This window comes from Corvus kubaryi, unplaced genomic scaffold (genome assembly GCF_017639235.1).
Source record: "Corvus kubaryi isolate FWS band 111438036 unplaced genomic scaffold, C.kubaryi_AGA036_p1.0 37385, whole genome shotgun sequence".
Lineage (NCBI taxonomy): Eukaryota > Metazoa > Chordata > Aves > Passeriformes > Corvidae > Corvus > Corvus kubaryi.
In genome coordinates, this window is record NW_024581127.1 from 17,801,183 (window position 1) to 17,820,445 (window position 19,263).

The 19,263-nt window shown below is 39.4% G+C and overlaps 1 protein-coding gene across 2 annotated transcripts in view; it reads left to right on the forward strand.

The window, feature by feature from the left end:
- The window catches only part of ZFPM2 (zinc finger protein, FOG family member 2), a 307,976-nt gene that overhangs the window by 281,547 nt on the left and 7,166 nt on the right, over positions 1-19,263 (forward strand). For both annotated transcript variants that reach the window (XM_042036069.1, XM_042036070.1), the window contains one exon: positions 15,225-15,431. In XM_042036069.1, coding sequence (XP_041892003.1) covers positions 15,225-15,431 — 207 coding nt within the window. The remainder of the gene's footprint in view (positions 1-15,224; positions 15,432-19,263) is intronic.

Genomic DNA, 19,263 nt, shown 5'->3' on the forward strand with positions numbered 1-19,263 from the left:
GGATGCAAGGCACAGTATCTCATACACAGTTTGCACATCTCTGGTAGTGCTACTGAGTAATGTGCTCAGACCAGTTGCAGTGTACCTGTGCAACAAAGTCTTCAACTTTGAAAATAACTATCTGTTTAGGGGAATATCATCCCAGCACACTGATCAGAGTAAAGGCTTGAGAGAATTATTGTAATGGCCAGTAAGTCAGATAGCTGCACATGTGTATTTGTGCTACAGTGTATGTGTTACCTGACTGGCTTATAGATTGACAATAATCAGTTAATATTTTATCAGTTTGTATTTAATGAGAACTGAGAATGTGGGGTGGAGTACAGGGCTGATAGTAGATGGGAAAGAAAATGAGAAAAGAGAATTAAACAGGAAGAACTTACCAACTGAGAACCCCCTAGCTAAAAAGACTTAAACATAGAATAAGAAGCTGCACTGAAAGGCATTTTATATTGTTATATCAAGCAGTATTTCCATGGACTGGGGAAATGGGTCTAAACTGGCTCTCCTACACATGGGCAATATTTTCCATTATGAAGATAGACACTAAATCCTGTTTCCACTTCCAGGGCATAGAGAGCATTGATTTTTCCGGTGTCTTAATAAAGAAGTATGAGGACACATTTTTTGAGATAGGATAGTATAGGATCATCTGCTCAGAACCAAGAAGAAACACATTAAGGGAGAGAGTAATGGAGCATTTTAGTGATTCTGAGTTGTAGATGCAGATGGTTGTCCATGTGAGTGCTAACTTTTAGCAAAACAAAAAGATCTGAGACAGTGAAGCATCTCCAGCAGGTTGTGGATATTGTGAGGTTCACTGCTTGTAAACTGGCTGGCGTTCAAGAGACTGTGTTTGGGTCTCAGTCATACATAGGTTAGGCAATGATGAACTGCATTTTTCCATGGTGCCAGATTGCATTCCATTCCCATACCCCAGAGAGATTCCAAGTTGTTCATTATACTTTGTCCTGCTTAAAAAGGAAGAGAGGCAGTAGATAACATTTAGTGTCCAATAGGACTGGCCAGAGAAGTGCAGCGATGGGTTCATCGGGGGAGTGGGGAAGGGGTGACCATGAGAACAGCCTTATCAGCAGGGTAGATTTCCAAGCAGACTGGGAAGCTTGATAGGTAATTGCTGCCAGTTCTTTCATTCTGCTTCGTAAAAATTTCTATTCCCGGGAGCATCCCAAACATTTAGTAGAACTTTTCTTTAATCTCTGTGACCCCTTTACTTAGAGTAGCCTCATATCATTCCTCTAAGATTTTATACAGTTCTAAGGAGGCAGCCAGGACACAGGGGTTTATGCCAGCACTACGGGGCTAGCAGAATTTCACCTCAGTGTGTAATCCCTGCTCCTCCAAAAGCCAGATAGTTCTTCAGGGATCACTGCATGCATGACATCAAATTTCTTCATTACTCTCATGAGACAGAGATAAGTGTTCAAAGGTTTCCACAAACTTTTAACATCACGATTCCCACGTGTTTCCATGGGAGTCACGCACCCTGGAATGCTGTTTTTGCTCAGCAACAGAAATATTATGAAGTGGCTGATGTTGGATAGTTTCCAGCCCTGGCTGCATCTTTTCACTCTCCAGTTTTGCAGGGGAATGATTTAGGTAGAAATAAGCATCTGTGTGGTTGTAGGTAAGCACAGGTGATTTCTATGAACATCTTACAGGCAGGGGCGGTGAAACATCACCCTTCGCTGCCTTTGTCATCTGTCTGCAGCTCTGGGGTGCCAGGCCAGAGGAGAGGGTGACACAGTCCAATACTGGTGTGTCATAGCTTCAGTCTGCTCGAAAACTGACCCCTCCGAGGGCTTCAGCATCCACCGCAGCCTGCCCAGCTGCGGATGTGCTACCACAGCCTGCGTTCCTTGTCCCCCAAGTTTTGGTGGAAGTGGAGGGGCACAGGGAGCCCAGCCGCGGGGCGGGGGCACAGGGCAGTGCCCCACTAGGGCTCTTTGGGAGCAGAGAGGGATGCTGACCAGGAGAAGGGAAGTAGTCCCTAGACAGCTCCTTCAGCGAGCAGACAACGGCGTAATCGATATTGTTCGCTTTGCACGTCAATCCGGCAGTTTATTTAAAATATCACCTGCGGTACCGTCGGTGCGCCCCGCCGCGAGGGGCACATCTCCGCCACGGCAGCGACAGCAGCGCTCTCTGTCGTGACAGGCGAGGCGCGGCGCGAGCGTCGGGGGGCAGGGTTTAATCAGGCCCCGGCGCCGTTATCAGCGCGCGGCGCCGCGCGCAGCCGTGTGGAAAATGCAGTAAATAACGGCGGCGGCGCCGCAGCGCCACCTGCGGGCGAGGGGCGGGCCTGCACACTGCCGGCAGCGGCAGCAGCGCCCGGCAAAATCCCCGCAAAATCCCTGCAACTCTGTCTCCTTGCGCGGTAGCCAAATTAAAGTTCTAACTCCAGCTTAGTGTTTTCCAGTATTTTCTAATTTTTTAATCCTACCGTTTTTTTAAAAGGTAATTGTTACACAAGTCTTTTTAAAACTGTGGCTCTCTTAACTTTATAGTTTAGCTCAGCATTAGCACGCTAAGGATCTCATCTGACCAAGTTACTTAACGTTTGCAATTGTTTGCTGTGAGGGTAGTGAGGCATTGGCACATGTTGCCCAGAGACATTGTGGATGCCCCATCCCTGGAAACACTCAAGGCCAGTCTGGATGGGACTCTGAGCATACTGCTCTATGGAAGGGGGATTGGAACTAGATGTGCTTTAAGGTCCCTTCCAACCCAAGCCATTCTATCATTAAATAATTTATATGATAAGTTTGAACTACAGAGGTTTGAAAGGTGCTTTTCATCACTATGTTTTAGTGTTCAACAAAAATTTTTCTTTACAAAATTAAAAAAGAAATTTCCTATACACACTGTTTTTCACTTTTCCCTCTGTTTCACCCCTGTTTGGGTTCTGTCCCAGTTCTGTGGATAGAAACTGAGGTACAAATATTCATCATAAAAATGCTGGTTCAGCCAGCATATTCACAAGTACATGTATTTACAGGCAGTGAAATTACCTTAGTTTACAAGCATAATTGTCTTGAGTGGAATGTATCTTAACAATAAAGCCCAGATGTCCCAAGCTGTCTTGTGGTTTGATTTCTTTTTTGCAGTTCTAGGGAGTGGGGTGGTGTTCTACAGGCAACACTAGTGGTAACACAGAGTCAGACAAAGGTAGAAAGAAGTAGGGAAAGATTATCAGTGAAGGAAATTAGACTGCTTCTGTGAGCATGGGTGACAGGATTGTCCTCTAATTTCTTGCATTTCAATGCAATTAACAGGAGGAACCTCCAAAACCTCTTCTGCTTTTAGATGCCCAACTTCCTCCCAGTGATGACATGTTTTTCATGCATGTAAAAAGCCTCACTTCAGCTAAATAGATCGTTCTGGTCTGAATGTGGAAAGTCAATGAGAAATCAAGTTCCATTTAAAACATCTGTGCATTTTGTACAGATTATTTCTGAAGAGGTAAGCTGATCATCAGTCTCTGGTCACAGCCTTGCATTCAGAGCAGTGGGTGGCTGAGAGTGCAGATTGCAGAAATATTTGGTCAAGTGCATTGCACTAAATCATAGTGCGATTCTCTGTTAAATTCAATTTTTCATGCAGACATATCTCAAGGGGCTGCCGTTCTCTGCACGGTATCAGTTCTCCTGTTTTCTCCCCCTCATACTTGAATATTTTAGGCATTTAACAAAGTGATTCTTCCTTTGGAATGTATCAGCTTTAGAGCATCTGTATTTGTTAATTTTGAACTTTGCCTAAACACTGCCACCTTTCTCAGGACTAAGGTTGTCAATAGTTAGAAAATAAAAGAATGTGAATTCACTTAATTTTCAGACATCCTCTCAACGAGATCGGCAAAATGCTCTTAAGGGTGACCTGTAGAAGTCCAGGGAGCCTGCAGAATGCCTCAGACCCTGGCAGACTCCCTCTAGGGAGCCAGTATGCTTTAACTGGCTTCCCACTGAAGCAGCTGTAAGAACTGAATACGTAAGAAAGAAAGGTAATGAAAACTGACAAGTTGAAAAGAAATTGAGAGTTTAATCTGTAAAGTTGTGCTTGAGGGGCCTTCCATCATGATATTCCTATGGAGTAGCAAAAAGAGAAAAAAATTAAGAAACTGTGGAGTATGATGAATTTACATAATTTTTTCTTGCACCAGGCAGTATTTATTAATTTCTTTTCTACCGCTTTACTGCACCTCTTTGCCTCTCAAAAAGAGAAAATGAAGTATACAAAACCTGGCAATCATAATGAATGTGTGAAATGCTCACAGATTATTTATAAGCATGCAAGTTATGTAGTTGTTGGAGATTCTCTCCCTTCTGCTCCTGCTTGGTGATAAAGAATGGTGTTTTAATAGGCAGATGGTAAAGACAATTACAGTTTGGGGCTCAGCTGGGAGTTACATCAGTTTATTGCAAATTATTAGTTGATAAATGCTTTTGTTTACAAGCAAAGTCTTAAGCAGCTTTGTAATCAGTTTATCAGCTGCAAACTGAATTTTGACAGCTTGCCTTTGGGTATACAGTCACTTTCTTCCTGGCCATTTAGAAATCATGCTGACCAAGCAGGCACAATGGTAGCTCCTATGCACCTGTATGATGCTCAGTAAACTGGCATTTCTTATTAAGCCTGTTTTGGAAGAAGTCATCAAGTGCAGAATCCTCCTCAAATGTTAATCTGTGTTAGTGTGTTAAGCCAGAATCTTAACTATTTGCTCATTCATAATTTTTTTTCTTTTTAATTCCATTGTGACCAGACGTAGCTCAGTCTTTGCTTTCTGCTGTTAACAGTCTCTTACTAGATGAACTAACTGGGAGACTGGCAGTGGCTTACAATACTTGTTTACCTTGGACACCATGTATAGCTTGAAAGATGGAAATGCTTTTGATCACTGAGAGTTTTCAGTCAATTTACTTCTAGCTTCTATTCTAAAAGGCAGAACTATAATACCTAGGATTTAATTAATTTCAAGGAAATCTGGGGTATTGGTATGGGGTTTTGTGTGTGGGTAGTGGTGGTTTTTTTATAAATTAGGTACTTTTTAAATAGAGAAGACTGGGTTAGATGCTTATTATATCTTCTATGGTGTTTACATTTTAGAACATACTAAACATGCAAATCTACTTTTACTTAGTTGTTTGTTGAGTAAGAGAGACACTGATTTGTCACAGAGTTGTTTCCACTGCAGCCAGTGTAAAACATTCTAATGGCTTTAGTGGGAGAAAGACTTTTTGGAATCAGGAAGTGCTGCTTTACTCCAATGGTTGTTACAGCTGAGGTGAACTAGTTCCTGAACTTCAACCTGTGAGCTGAACGTTAACATGGGTAAAGGTCTGAGATAACCCACAATAATAGCAACTGTTTTCTCAGGGTTACAGTGCACATAGCTAAATGCTCCGGCTTCTGTTCATTATAAAAGCTAACTTTTGTTTCTCACAAAGTCGTAAGCTTTTTCTGGAGCATGGCCCCTGTATTGAATAAGCAGGCAGGTCTCATAACCAATGTTTCTTACTTTGATTTTACCTTTCTATAGCTTCCCTATTTCTCTTATATTTATTGTGATGATTTCCTTTACAAATACAACCTGTCACTACAGTTCCTTCTATATAATCCTTCCTTCCGCTCAGGTGCCTTTGCCATTCACTCTGCATTTGCCCAGGGGCAAGAAATGAGCCCTACAGTAGCAGGTGCAAGACAGTAGAAAAACCATTGATAAGATGCAGTCTACTCTGCTTTCCCTGTAAGAAAGAGGTGCCATTAAAGCATATCTATTGTCTCATTTAATCACCTCCTTTTTTCATACACTCCAGTCTCACAAAGTAACTCTGAAAAGACAATCCACAGGCATGGTTGTGTTTGTAAGGCTACGAAAAGGTCACATTACAGCTGTGCTGTTATGGGAGCAGGGATTGTAGGAATGTGTGTATCCAAAGCCCTGCTTCAGAGTAGTTGGTTTCAGTGGTGCATTTTCTCTCTCTGTGAAACCCGGTGCATCCACAAAAGCTGGGGGGAGCAGTGGGCGTCACCTGGGAATGTCTCCTGGGAAGCTCTATGGAGAGTGCCCATTCAGTGGTCCTGTAAAAAGTGAAAGGGGAGATGAGTGTGCTGCGACACTAAGTCCTAGCTGCTTTGCAGTGGTGGTGGGAATGCAATGTGAGCAATGTCAGCAAGGGTTTATCCGTTTTTTCCAAGCTGTTTATCATATTCTTTCTGAAGGCTTAGTAAATTCTAAAATAACACTCAAGTGACACCTAATTCAAATGTAAAAAAGGTGTAGCACTCAATTCAAAACAGAGGAATATACAAAGAAAAGAGGAGGGGGAAAAAAAGGAAGAAAACGTTAAACTTGGAAAAGAACTCCTTCGACTTCCTTGTTTGAGTTTATGCTGAATTAAGGAAATATAACAGGTTTAGCATTTGTGGCAGGCTTTAATTTCAACCTCTGAGCAGCAGACTTAACTTCTTGTGATGTGGGAGGATATTACAGTTTTCAACTTCATTTTGTAAGTATTGCCATTTGTGCCAAACATTTAATAGTTTTATGCTGTGGACTGTCGTCCACCAGGAGCTGATATCACCTAAGACTTTTTAGAGCCATCTAATAGAAAGATATGTATTCATTCTGATTAGCCCAGGATTTGAACGAGGGTCCCAGAAGAGATATATAAGCCTCTTAAATGCATAGAACTTCTAAGGATATGGGTTTAACTGTCTCCCCCTGTGGTAAATAAGCTGTGACAGCTCTATCAGGGGGGAAAATGGCAAATAAAATTACCACATTATTTTCCTGTGAATATTTTTGGAGCACTAATCTATTTTGCCTCTTTACCTATTAGAACTCTGTTGAGTGTTACATGCAGACATTTAATTGGAGGAAACACACAGAAATCCTCAAACTAACAAAATGCAAGCATACAACAGTGTTAAAAATAAGAGGTCAAAATCTGTTCCTTACACTCCTTGCTCCTCAGAAACACCGTGCTTTATTGGGGGTTCAGCTGAGGGAGGTTTTTGCAGTGTGAATTTGAGAGCTGCTGCCATAAGATGGTGATGTTAGCGATAGTTGTACTGCAGCAAGGGAAAGACCTAGCCCTGACACTCACACCAAGATGCCAGGTGTAGGAGTTCTCTCCCCTAGGACTGGCAAGTTCCTTTCATATTTTTCTTTTCCTCTTTATCAGCTATATAATGCCTGACAGTTTTAACCATAAAATCATCTATTCAGATGAATACACTGTCAGCTGTCAGCATATGACTAAGCTGAAGTCAGACCCAAAGCTCAGGTTGACTCACATGCAGGAGTAAGAGCTATATTCCTAAGGGGTGTCTTCTTCCCTGTTTCTGGTCAGAGAGCTTATATCTCTAAATACAGGGGGTTAATTTGGCTAGTGCTGTTAAGCTGAGTATTTTTCTGTTGTATTGGTTCTGGAAAATGTCGTTGCAGTTTCTTTATTTTGCCTTTTGCTCAGTGAGTTAAAAATTAAGGCTCCATATTCTTTGCTGAACACAAAGGTAATAGTAAAAGTGGCAACAGAACTGGTTTGTCCACTGTATTGGTCTAATTTTATACAGTATTTTCCATTTTTGCAGGCTTATATTATGCAGTGGGTACTTAAAGGTCAAATATTTTTTGGCAATCTCCTTTGATCAGTAAACAAAGAAAAATTATAGAAGAAGCTAGGAAACAATCTCATTAATGTGGCACTAAAGCTGTTTTTTGTGAGAGTTTGAGCAGTCTGAATTTGCAAGGGTGATTTTTGAGACACTTCACAGAGAAATGGCTGGAACCCCAAGATTAAAGTGCATTAATAGCAAAAATGCTGTGCAAAGTACGTATTTTGTGTACGCATGTGAAAAATGCTAAGAATTATTTAGCAACTGGAAAGACTGTTCACAAAATGCCTTTGATTTATTGCTGTATATACTACAGATCCGTATCACATATTCTTACATTATTTTATTCAAAAACTTGTATGAACCATGAGTTGGCATGTTGTAGAATACTGAAAAGGCATTAATCAACCCAAATAAACAAGTACATAGATCTATCTAACAAGTATGAAGTAGTTAATAAATTTTTAGCAATTTTATTACAGAAAAAAGGTCTAAAAGAGTAGTGCTTAATTATCTGGACTCCTCTGTGCTGGGCTGTCTTTTGATTGTATTAATGAAGCAGCTGGCCCATTGTTTCTCTTTAATTCCTCTATTGTTTTAAGAATATGTCACAGCTCTTTATTCTTTTATCAGGTGCTGTGCAGGAGGATTCACACAATAACTCATATTCCTACTGTATTTGCCAATGCACAAAGAAACCTCCAAAGCATTTTTCAAAGAAGGGGCACACATAATTTATAAGTTCTGTTCCTTGTACCACTCTACTGTCAAAAATTTCAACAGTATTGGATTTGAATGAATTATAATTTTTTTATTAAACAATGTGTCCACATATAGATATATGTACTTTGTTCATGTCAAAAATTAAAGATCTGCCCAGTAACTTGTGCTGTACTGAAATGGCATTCAATATGCTGAGTCGTCACAACCCCATGGGTAAGAAGCAGGAGGAACCCAAATACAAAGATCCCATCCTATTGTGATGTGCAAATTTTCCCTAAATGCTTAACCTGTGCAACAAAGGAGGGAAGAAAATAACTCCAACCCCCATTATCATTACTAAAAAGCACAATTTTTTGCAAGTTGGAATATTTTACTGGGAGAGGAACGTTTAATTCAGTTGATGGTGCCTGGAAGTTGCTAAGAGCAACAGTCTGTTGTTTAAATAAATTCTGATAGTCTTTTGACCCTTCTTGCAAAAAGATGTGTGTACAGGAAATGGGCTATTATGTTGTTGCAGCAACTCAATCAAGTCCAGTAAGCTCAAATTTTACTACACAAAAGTAATAGTTCTGAATTAACTGGCACTGAAAACTGGTTTTAATAGAAATTGCCATTGATTTCCTAAACTTATATGAAAGGTGTGTGGCATTTCTGGGTCAAAAAAATGAGACTCAGATAGTTTAGCAAGGAAAACCAACTGATACTAAACACAGGAAAACTGGGATTTGCTTTTGAATATATGTTTATGCTTCTGAATCCGTGAAACACCTGTACTCAATGGAAATGCTGGTTTTAGCTGCTTGCTTTCTTAAGGCACTTTTCCTAAAAGCAACAATATAAATCAAGAGCCTTAATAGTTTAATCCATTTTGAATCTCCTTTTCCCAGTGGAGTTAGGTAAGTCTGACCTTATATATGGCCTTTTTACAGACTGTGATCCACAGATTCCAAATATCATTCCTTAAGGCCTGCAAAACAGAAGTGGGGAAAAAAAAAAGCAGCAGCCCACCATCACAAGGCTCACTGTGCAGAATGCTGTGTTTTCCCTGGAAGTGGTATAGGGTTCTAGGGTTCTGAGGATCAAAATGGGTGAAGGGCCATTTAGCTAAATTTTCAGAGCAAATTCCTTATTTTGAATAGGATAATAGAGGTCCCTTTGTTAAAAAAAAAAAAAATTCAAATGTAGAAGAAAAAATGGAAAGGCTGTTAAAAAAAGGGTTTCTCTTCAATTATAGGTGTCTGTCCTACATAAAATAAAGTTTTGTATTAGCATGCATATCTATCACCATATTTCTCCTTATTCTGAATACAGAAGATAGCGTATTACTGCATCTAAGTATGATTTAATTGGTTCATTTTACTATATATTTTTTATACTAAAAGTGATTCCATATCTTGATGAGTCCAGATGTAGTTATGCTTCTGGTTTACAGCATCCCATTGCTTGCATTTTATTATTTTTACAAAGCAAATGTCTATCAATCATAGAGATAAATTAGAAAAAATTGTGCAAACATGACACATTGCTAAGATTTTCTCAGCTTGCTATGTAATTATTAACCTGATTTTTTGCCATTGAGGGAAGCCATGAATTACAGATAGCATGGATGAAGTTAAATGCTTTTATATTAGATACATTTTCCTATACAGTTTTCTATAGGTATGGCCATACAATATAATTGAAGCTTTGTCAGCCCTGTAGCCTAGCAACAGATAATACTGTTAGGTTACTGAATTGCTCCTGGTTGACAAGTAGGGAGTATTTTTGTGTTTATCATGTTTGCTAATGATGGGATCCTTTCCAAAAGGCTTGTCTTAATCTTAATTAGAGTTTATCAGCAGAGGTCTGCATGACATTGTGCAGACACTGATTTCATAAATAATAAAAAGTGCAAGTGAAAAATTTGGCAGGAGAAGAAGATATTTAAGACCACTGATTCTTGTAAGAGCAGCATGAATTTCCAAAATGTAATCAAGTTTGAACTGTGACTCTATTCTTTATTATCGAAACTTGCAGTACACTCCACTGCAGTTTTGACAGCAATTATGAGTATGATTTATAAGCTTCCTGTTAGGAACCAGATCTGTTTGCACAAGAATCTTGATCATAAACATTACAAAGAACAGTAAGTCCACAGTTTTTCAGGGACATCAGGACCTTACTCTTTCGTTTTTGTAGAAAGTTTTAGGTTTGGTTTGGGTTGGGTTTTTTGTTTTTGTTTAAGGGTGTTTGTGGTTTTTTCAAGCAGCAGAAATATTTGCAGTGAAAGATGCAGACAAAGAAGAGAACACTGAAATAACCTTTCCATTTGGTGGAAGTTCTGAAGCTATCAGATAACTGCTTCAGTGCCTGATGTCTTTTGGTAAAGAACTCATGCCAATGCAATTGGAGTGTAATTTTTTGCTCTAGTTTGCACAACATGATATTCTTTAGCATTCCTGTCTTTTGATGATTAAATAAATGAGCACTTTTAATTCCTTGGAATGTGAACAAGAAAAAGAGTTCAAATAAATACATAGTGTTTACAGACATTTTTATTCTTTTCTTCTGCTTGACATGTATGTGTTAAATATCACATAAATTTGTTTGATTTAACCATAGATATAAATCAATACATTACAGGCTCAAGAAGCTTATTTTCAATTTCACAGAATCATAATTACCCTTTTCAAGAAAACAGCTTTCCAACGTTACAAAGCCTTCTGCTGATCTAAAACCTTCTTTTCTGCACTGGCACAAGAGTAAGACTTTTCTTACTACACCACGTAAAACCAGTAAGATCCCTTTCAGTGTAAATGGTTGTGATGGTGAGGAAATATAGTCGGGTCTTGCCTGCTTCCTCTACACAAGGCACACAGGCTTTCCCTTGCTGTTGTCGCTGATGGGCAATATGAATTGTCCAAAGATAAGACCACCAGGTGGGAATTGTCCTAAGATAAGAACACCGGGTGGGAATTGCAGGAGGAACTGTCTGGACTGCTCGCATAATAAATGCATTCCAGTGATGGGGGAGCTGTGATGGTTGCGATTGACTTCAGTACACATCGGCCTACAAAACGGTATAAAATGCTGCTGGAGACTGGGCCACCTGGGAAAACTGGTCTCCCAGGGTTGCAGGCAGCTTCCAAATGAATTCCTGGCCTCCTTCCCTACCCCTGGCGAGAACGCCTGCAGGGTATGTCCAGGCTGAAGATAGAAAGGGTGAGTAAAAGCACCAAGATCTGGTGACATATGGAGATAAAATCCTATAGTAGCAAAAGGGGTGCTTTTCTGCTTTGCATTCTGTAAGGCCAAGGACTGTAAACCTGTATGTTTCTAGCTGAACCTGTTTATCTTATAATCCTTTAGATTTGTTTGTATTATATACTGCATTGACAATATTTAGACACTGTATTAGCAATAAATATAATCGTAGTCATCCCCATAATCAGTGTCATACTTCTTGCACCTGACTGAGAGTCTTCTCTCTGCTGTGGTAGAGTGGATGACCAATGTATTCAGTTTGGACAAGAAGAGGCCCAAAATCACCCATCTACCATTGCTTTCTGACCGAGTCATATAACCATGACTATTTCAGAGGCACTGTCAGTCACTCGTCCCTGTTAAAACATCTGTTCATCCTTTCTCTTCTTCTGATGCCTGCGTCATCTTAGCACTGAGAAGTTTGGCCTGGCAAAGCTTTGTAGAACAATTTCACTCCTGTAAGCTATTTCTGACAAAAGGAAAGTTGGTTAAAAAAAAATCTAGCCAGCTTAATCAGAAATTCATCTTATATAAATAATAGTGCTTCACATTTCTTTATGAAATCTTTGTGTGTTTGCAAACATTTCATGCAAACATCTTCCTCTCTCCTTCTCATCGCTACTGGTACTTGGCTATGGCTTCCATATTATCCCTTTGAAAACCTGTCGTTAACACTGCCCTTTGCTTAATGAATAGCTGTTATGCTCCTGAGAGACTGCTGCATATGTGTCAGTTGTGTCTTAGCCTGTAGAAATGTTTGTGGGAAGAAATTTTTTCCTGTTTTGTAGCTGCCAGCTGTAAGGAAGCCCTTATCCCTGACAGAGGTGTCTAGACAGCATAGTAATTCATATGATAGTCACGACTGGAACTTCCTATTAAATCTGGAAGCCTCTGTCGGGTTCTCTGCACTTGACTGTACTCTTTCTGTCACTCTTGATTGACTTGTGCTCTTTGCTTGACTGTGCAGTAGAATGCTCAAGAAGACTTCTCTTCCACAGTCTTCCCACTGTGCACGAAGGTCAGCATGTTTGCATTCACTGCATTAAGGGGAAGAAAGTCGTTTGCATCTTTCAAAACAGCAGCTTGCCTTACTCTGTGCAGGCAAGCATAGAAGGGAACAAGTGGGGACTGCACCATGTCCTGTCCCAGTGAGTGACTGTTGCTGCAAAGGTGTTGAGCTGCATTTACAGTAGCTGGAAGAATGCATCATTTGGGAGTTCTTCTGGGGATCTAAATTAACACAATATCATGTTCTGATGAAAACATGGACATGTATATGATGATCACTTAAATGCCTCGTTTTCTATAGACTGGGATGAAAGAAAACAAAATAACAATGTACTTCTTGAATCTGAATCCTGTTGAGCTGAAGGTTTGTATTCATATGCAGGAATGGATTTAACTTCCCTAGTTCTGATTTCCTTTATGAAGCCAAACTGGATACCGTTGTGCTTCCAAAGCTGTGACACATCCCACCAGGCTGTGCCTGCCATAGGTGTGACAGTTTGCAGGAACTGGGTGGAGCAGGCAACCGGGGTCACTGCTCGCTTCAGCTGTCCGGTTTAATCTGCTGGACATGAGTCAATGCCCTGAGGAGCTCCAACATCAGGAGCCTGAGTCAGCCTTTTAGCTGATCCAGACTGATTGCAGCTGGAGACCCAGTAATTACCTTTTTTTTTTCCCCCAAGGGTACATACAGCATGGATGTTTGCTGGGATAGAGAAAGTTTCGGTTGGTTCTTCGGCAGTGACTCATTTTTATTAAGAGATCCAATGAATAATAAAGTCTAGAAAGAGCTCTTATTCTGTATTAAAAGATAGTAAAACGTCAGTTGATTATTACACCTTCTGTATATAAATAAGGTAGAAGTGCATGTTAAAAATGGAAATTAACTATGTGATATTTGCATCAAAAATACCCAATTTCAGGTTCTCAAATTGCATTGTGTGTTCCATGTATTTTCATCTACAAGACTAGTTAAGTACCCTTTAGGAATCTAGCCTGGTTCTCTCTGGAGAGGCTTTATACCAGTTTAGCTCTGAAGGCTTCTGTATATTTACTGGTTATATCCAGCAATATGTCAGATTGTGCTCTTCAATTTTTTTAATTCCTGCTCAGGCATTAGGATTCTGCATTTGTAGAATTTTTTGGTACTATCTTCACTTTTCATCTTCTTATTCTCTGGAGGAAATTACTCAGATTTGCACCATTTAATGCTGTAATCTTGGTGACTAGTAAACCTTGGTATGTTTTGGTCCCTCACAGTAAATCATTTGTAAACTTTGTAGCACCTTCAACTGCTGTTATTATGGAAGGGTGAATACAAAGACACTTTTCTGCTTTGAAACTTCTACACTACTTTGAGGTCTGGAAGCTTAGCGTATTTTACCACTGAAACACACTGTCACTGATGGTGTTTTGTTTGCTCATCTTTGAAAGCTAATAGACTGGTTTAATTAATTGTCCAAGATTTCTCTAAAACAATGTCCTAATTCTTCCATTTAGCTGTGGCATATCATACTCTGTTGTTATCTCCTCTACCAGATTTTTGCAACAAGTTGTTTTAAAACTATAATCTCGTTGAAGGGAAAAAAATGAAGTGCAGTTGAAAAGGCAGTTATGCCGAAAGATAAACACAGCAATATTACTTATCAAAACGAGTACAGTTTTTGCTTGCCTAATGAATGCAACATATAGCTTTCTCTATATATACAAAACCTGAGGAAAAAAAAAAAGCTTTATAACATATAAAGTATGCAACATTATTTCAGGCATAACTGTATTGGATATGTATCTAGGCCTGAGAGTGTAGATAACACAATATAAGTGCTTTGCCTGTCTAAACATGTTAAATAAATGAGCATTCACTATCGCATTCAAATACATTAGTAGATGTACTCGCATAGTTAATTTTCTTTTTAATGCACTACACGTGACATTTGCAGCACAGAGCTATAATGTATCTTACTGTTTGATGAAAGTTCTTCCACTTCTCCCTCTCCCCCCCCTTTTAAACAAACCTTTATTTGAATAAGCCTTTATGAAACAGATCTTTGGCATATCTTCTTTTCAGGAAGTTCAGTCAGTGTAAGCAGAGATAAAGCAGTCATGTTACGAAGAATATTACATAAGGGAAGATTTTTTAGAGAAAGAGGGTGACAAACATAAGGGAGGGGAAGAACGCCCTTAAGAGGAAATCTGATTTCTTTCTTGCAGCTGTTTGGTTTTATTGAGCTGTGATTTGCTATTCAAAGTAAAACAAACTTGGAGTTAAGAAAAAATTTACAGGAACTTTGGTGAAAATAATAATGAGAAAAGTGCTGCATAAATTATTTTCACCTATATCTTGATTTTCATAATGCTGGCTTTTTAGGAGAGAAAATGAAAAATTAAAATGAATATTCATACTGCAAATAATTAGGAAAACTATCCCCGAATTGTTTTTCTTATACTTGAAGATTCCTATATTGGTAGAAGGAGGACAGTAAAAGTAAAAACTGTATGCCTCTTTACCTTGAATAAGCCATCGAAATTCAAAAAATAAAAAGACAGCACTGATGTTTTAAGTTCTGGAATGTGATGTTGTCAATTAAATCTTTCTGCCTTTATGTTTCCTGCAGGAGGGCAGCTTTGGTGTACCACGACCAAGGCCATCTCAGAGGGTGAAGAGCTGGTTGCCTTTGTTGTGGATTTTGACTCCCGGCTGCAGGCTGCCAGCCAGATGACTCTCACAGAAGGCATGTACCCTGCTCGCCTGCTGGACTCCATACAGCTGCTCCCACAGCAAGCTGCAATGGCATCTATTTTGCCTACAGCTATTGTGAACAGTAAGTGGGGAATACTATTCTCTGGAGGTTTTTTAAAACAGCAGTACTTTAAGGCACATATGAAGAGCTAATGCAGCAATGGTGAATTCATGACCACAGAAACTACCCCACAGCTCAAAGCCTGCTTTTGTTCCCCCATCATCTCAGCGATAAAAAGAGCAGGAATAGGAGGCTAGTGAGAGCCTTACCCAGAGTACCTGACCTGCCCTCGTGTGGAGGTTCTGTGATCTGTTCCCAGAGGCAATAGGATTAGAAATTATTAAAAAAGTAGACAAGATAGGTCAGACAGCTTTCAAAGTCCAGCCTCTGCTGCTCAAGTAAGCTTGTTGCTTGCTGCTGCAGTTTCTGGTAATAATTCATGATACTCAGAAAAGGAAAAGAAACACATCCTTTCAGTGACTATTTCAAAATGCAGCAGAAATCATGCCTTATAGCAGCCCTGATTTATTGTAGTATCTCCACTCAATGTGGTTAACTAAGATTGTTTTTGCATCCTCTGGTCACCTATAGGCTCTATCATGGACAAAATGCAGCATGCATTCAAATGCTGTCCTCAGAGAGGAGGGATACTAATATTCCTGAACTGGGACAATTCAGCACAAATTAAATTTTATATCTTTAACTTTTTCTTTTTGCTGCTTTTTATCTTTATATAGCCCTAGTACCTCATCCTCCTTTCTAAGTACTTTTCAAATATATTGGCCATTACCATGATCCTCACCAGTCATCACTTAGACTTACTGCACATTCTTAGCTCTCAGCACTTGGCAAGTCTGTCCATTTAGACCCCATGCTGGAGCACTTCCCTGTGCTTCCTGCGGTTTTTAAGTATTATAATTAGTTATAATGAACACAGTATTTTGGGTGCAAATGCACATGCAAGCACATGATCTGCCACTCAGACTCACGCCTAATAACACAGAGTTTTGAGCACTCACAACATCTTCAAGCTCTTCACACAGTACTAGATAAAATATCCCTGGTAACACATTTCATTCCACATTTTCCTTTCAGTTTCTTTTTTCTTTCTAATTGCTTATTTTCTGGGTAAACAGTTTTGATAACTACATATTTATTGTTAGCCTATTTTAAAAGTTAAACCTTCAGATGTCCAAATCATCCAAGTGCTCTCTTCCAAGAGTGAGTTGGAGCAGCCTCATGCCCTTAAGCTAAGCACATTCATTTCTACCCACCGGTGGGGCAGCTGTGAGCTGACATACCTGCTCACAGAACCAGCAATTAGGATTGCACAGGAACTTTCCAAAAGAAGGTGTCAGAAGCACCTAAAACACCACAAAGTTACCATTGTTAGGGGAAACCTGTGTTTGTAGCCAGCAGATGAACGGGAGCTGCTACAGCGGGTTACCTTGCCTAAATGTCACAGCTTGTGTGCACATTCTTGTGCAAATTTACGAGACCAACTCTGGGCTTTGGCAAAGTAGTCAGGTTTCTACAACATCATATTTCTGAAAACATCTTTGCTGTCAGCACTGACTTTTGCAGAGCCCTGGAAAGCCACTGAATATTGCTAAGAGGAGTCCTTAACTTTATGGTGCATCAGTTCTTGCCATACAGGTTTAGCAGCAACTCAGAGTAACCTCTGTGTTCTTGACTCCAGGAAGATGCTAAAACAGCAAGTCTCACTGCTCAGAACTTTCCACGTCGGTTTCAACTCTGCCTCTGATTATATGGGGCTATTTTCACATTTCAGTGTTGAGTTGGTAAAATTCAGTTTCTTCATTAAAGTCTTGAACTAGAAGTCCATCAGCAAACCGAATCAACCTCTAGATTTGTAATGAGCCATCTCTTAAGCATTCTTTTTCTAGATCTCTGAAAAAAATTCCATTTCTAGAAAAAAAAAGTTGGTTTTGTAGGTTGTTTGGGAGGTTTTTTTATGTTTCCTAATATTTGCTAGTTGAAAAAACAAAATTAGAATATCACTCTTGGCTCATTCAGCTTGAGCTTGAATGTTTCATTTTCTGAATTGATCCATTGAAATATTTGGAAAGTATCCATTGAAATAAATTGAAATATTTTGGTTTTAAGTAATTAAAACATTAGCTTCAAGTAGCCTTTATCTGGTTTGCATCGCTTTAGAGTAGTAATAGTTTCAGATCCCATCCCTGTATATCATTCTCCCTGAAATTCCATCCTCTCACCATGCAAAACTCCTCAAATGCGTTTCCTCTGCTTGGCATGGAATGGGAGTCACATATTCACCGTGCGTAACTGCAGCTACAGACTGTCCACGCCATCTAACCCATAGGAAATAAAGATGGCTGGAAGTCAAATTCATTAAGATAATCAGAAAGTTCAATTCTGTGATGGAATGCAGTCAAATGAATTCAAATAGGACGTTGCCCATATCAGAATTTCCAATTAGTACTTTTGGACTTTTCTGTGGAAATCTCAACAGTTCAACTTTTTTAAACCATTAAGGCCAAAACCAAATGTTGAAATGTCAGCTTTAAAGTGAGGTGGACATTTCAAATGATGCAATCTCTGCCAGTAATGTTTTAATAGTGGTGTATGTTGGAATACTAACTGCTCCATTAAATGTTTGTGTCTTAAATCCATGCACAATTATTCAGTGGCAAAGGGAAAAACAGAAATTGGTAGTGGTATAAATATTATTTTGCAAATTCATGAGCAGAAAAATAGACAAGCATTAGCATTGCAATCAGAGAAGCAAACTACGCAATGTAAATTTTGGCTGCCTTTGTAAATATTTAGCAAATAAAAGACTCATCCATGTCAATGGGTTGGAGTCTTCCACTTTGTTCACCCAAAGGAATTGAAACAGAGCACTTGTCCTATACACATCAATATTTGAAATTAAACATAAATTGTCATGAATGATAATGAATTGCATCATCAGCTACACACGCCATGTTTTCAGAGCACCCAGCCATTCTTCAAGACTAAGTTAATTACAGTCTCTAGCAGCTCTTTGCATTCTGAAGTCAGGGGGAGTTTTGATGTTGATCTAGATGTGTTTTGATGTTGACTGGAATTACCTGATCCTGAGATCAGCTGTCACAGTCTGGGGTTACTTATAATTTTATCCTCTCTTAATCTCAAAAACAGTCGAGAGGTGTCCGGACCAGGTGCAGAGAATGGTCCTAGACCTATGACAGCTCCTGAAATTTATGCATGAATGGGAATGGTGTTCATTGACTTAAGCCAAAGGGACTAGTCTCATGATTTAACAATATAAAGAAGTTCCAGCGCTCACGCACGGATCCTGTCACAGTTTAATTTACTAGTGTAGATGTGCCCCAAGAGAGCAGGGATTTCTTCTTGTTCTTACTGATACAGTGGAAGGTTCAGTTTTCAGAAAGGTCAAATGGATCTTTTGTCTTTCTGAAATGTATACACAAAAGGTGTCCTTTGACGAGACATTAACACACAAATATCTTTCCACTTCGTGTAAATATACCATCTGCATTATTACTCTTCACATCAGTAAAGTATGTAGCTTCTAATGCAGGATCAGACTTGTGCTGCTGAAAACACTCTGTGCAACCTCTGCATGGTCTCTCCTCAGAGGAGCTGCTGACACTTTGGGATAGGAGACAATGAAAAATTTTCTTATTCTCAGTAAATATCCTCTATGCATAGTGGAAAGTGGAAAACCAACAATTTACTGAAAACAAAAGGACAAAAAATACATAAGAAATTTCAGTTTCTATAATTAATAAAAACAGGAACCAAGGAAATAAACATGCTGCTTACTATAATATCACCTTCAATACGGTAGGATCTTAAGGAAAAGTAGTCTAGTCTGGACTCCTGCATATCAGAGCAACAAGATTTTACAGTAATAATTGCA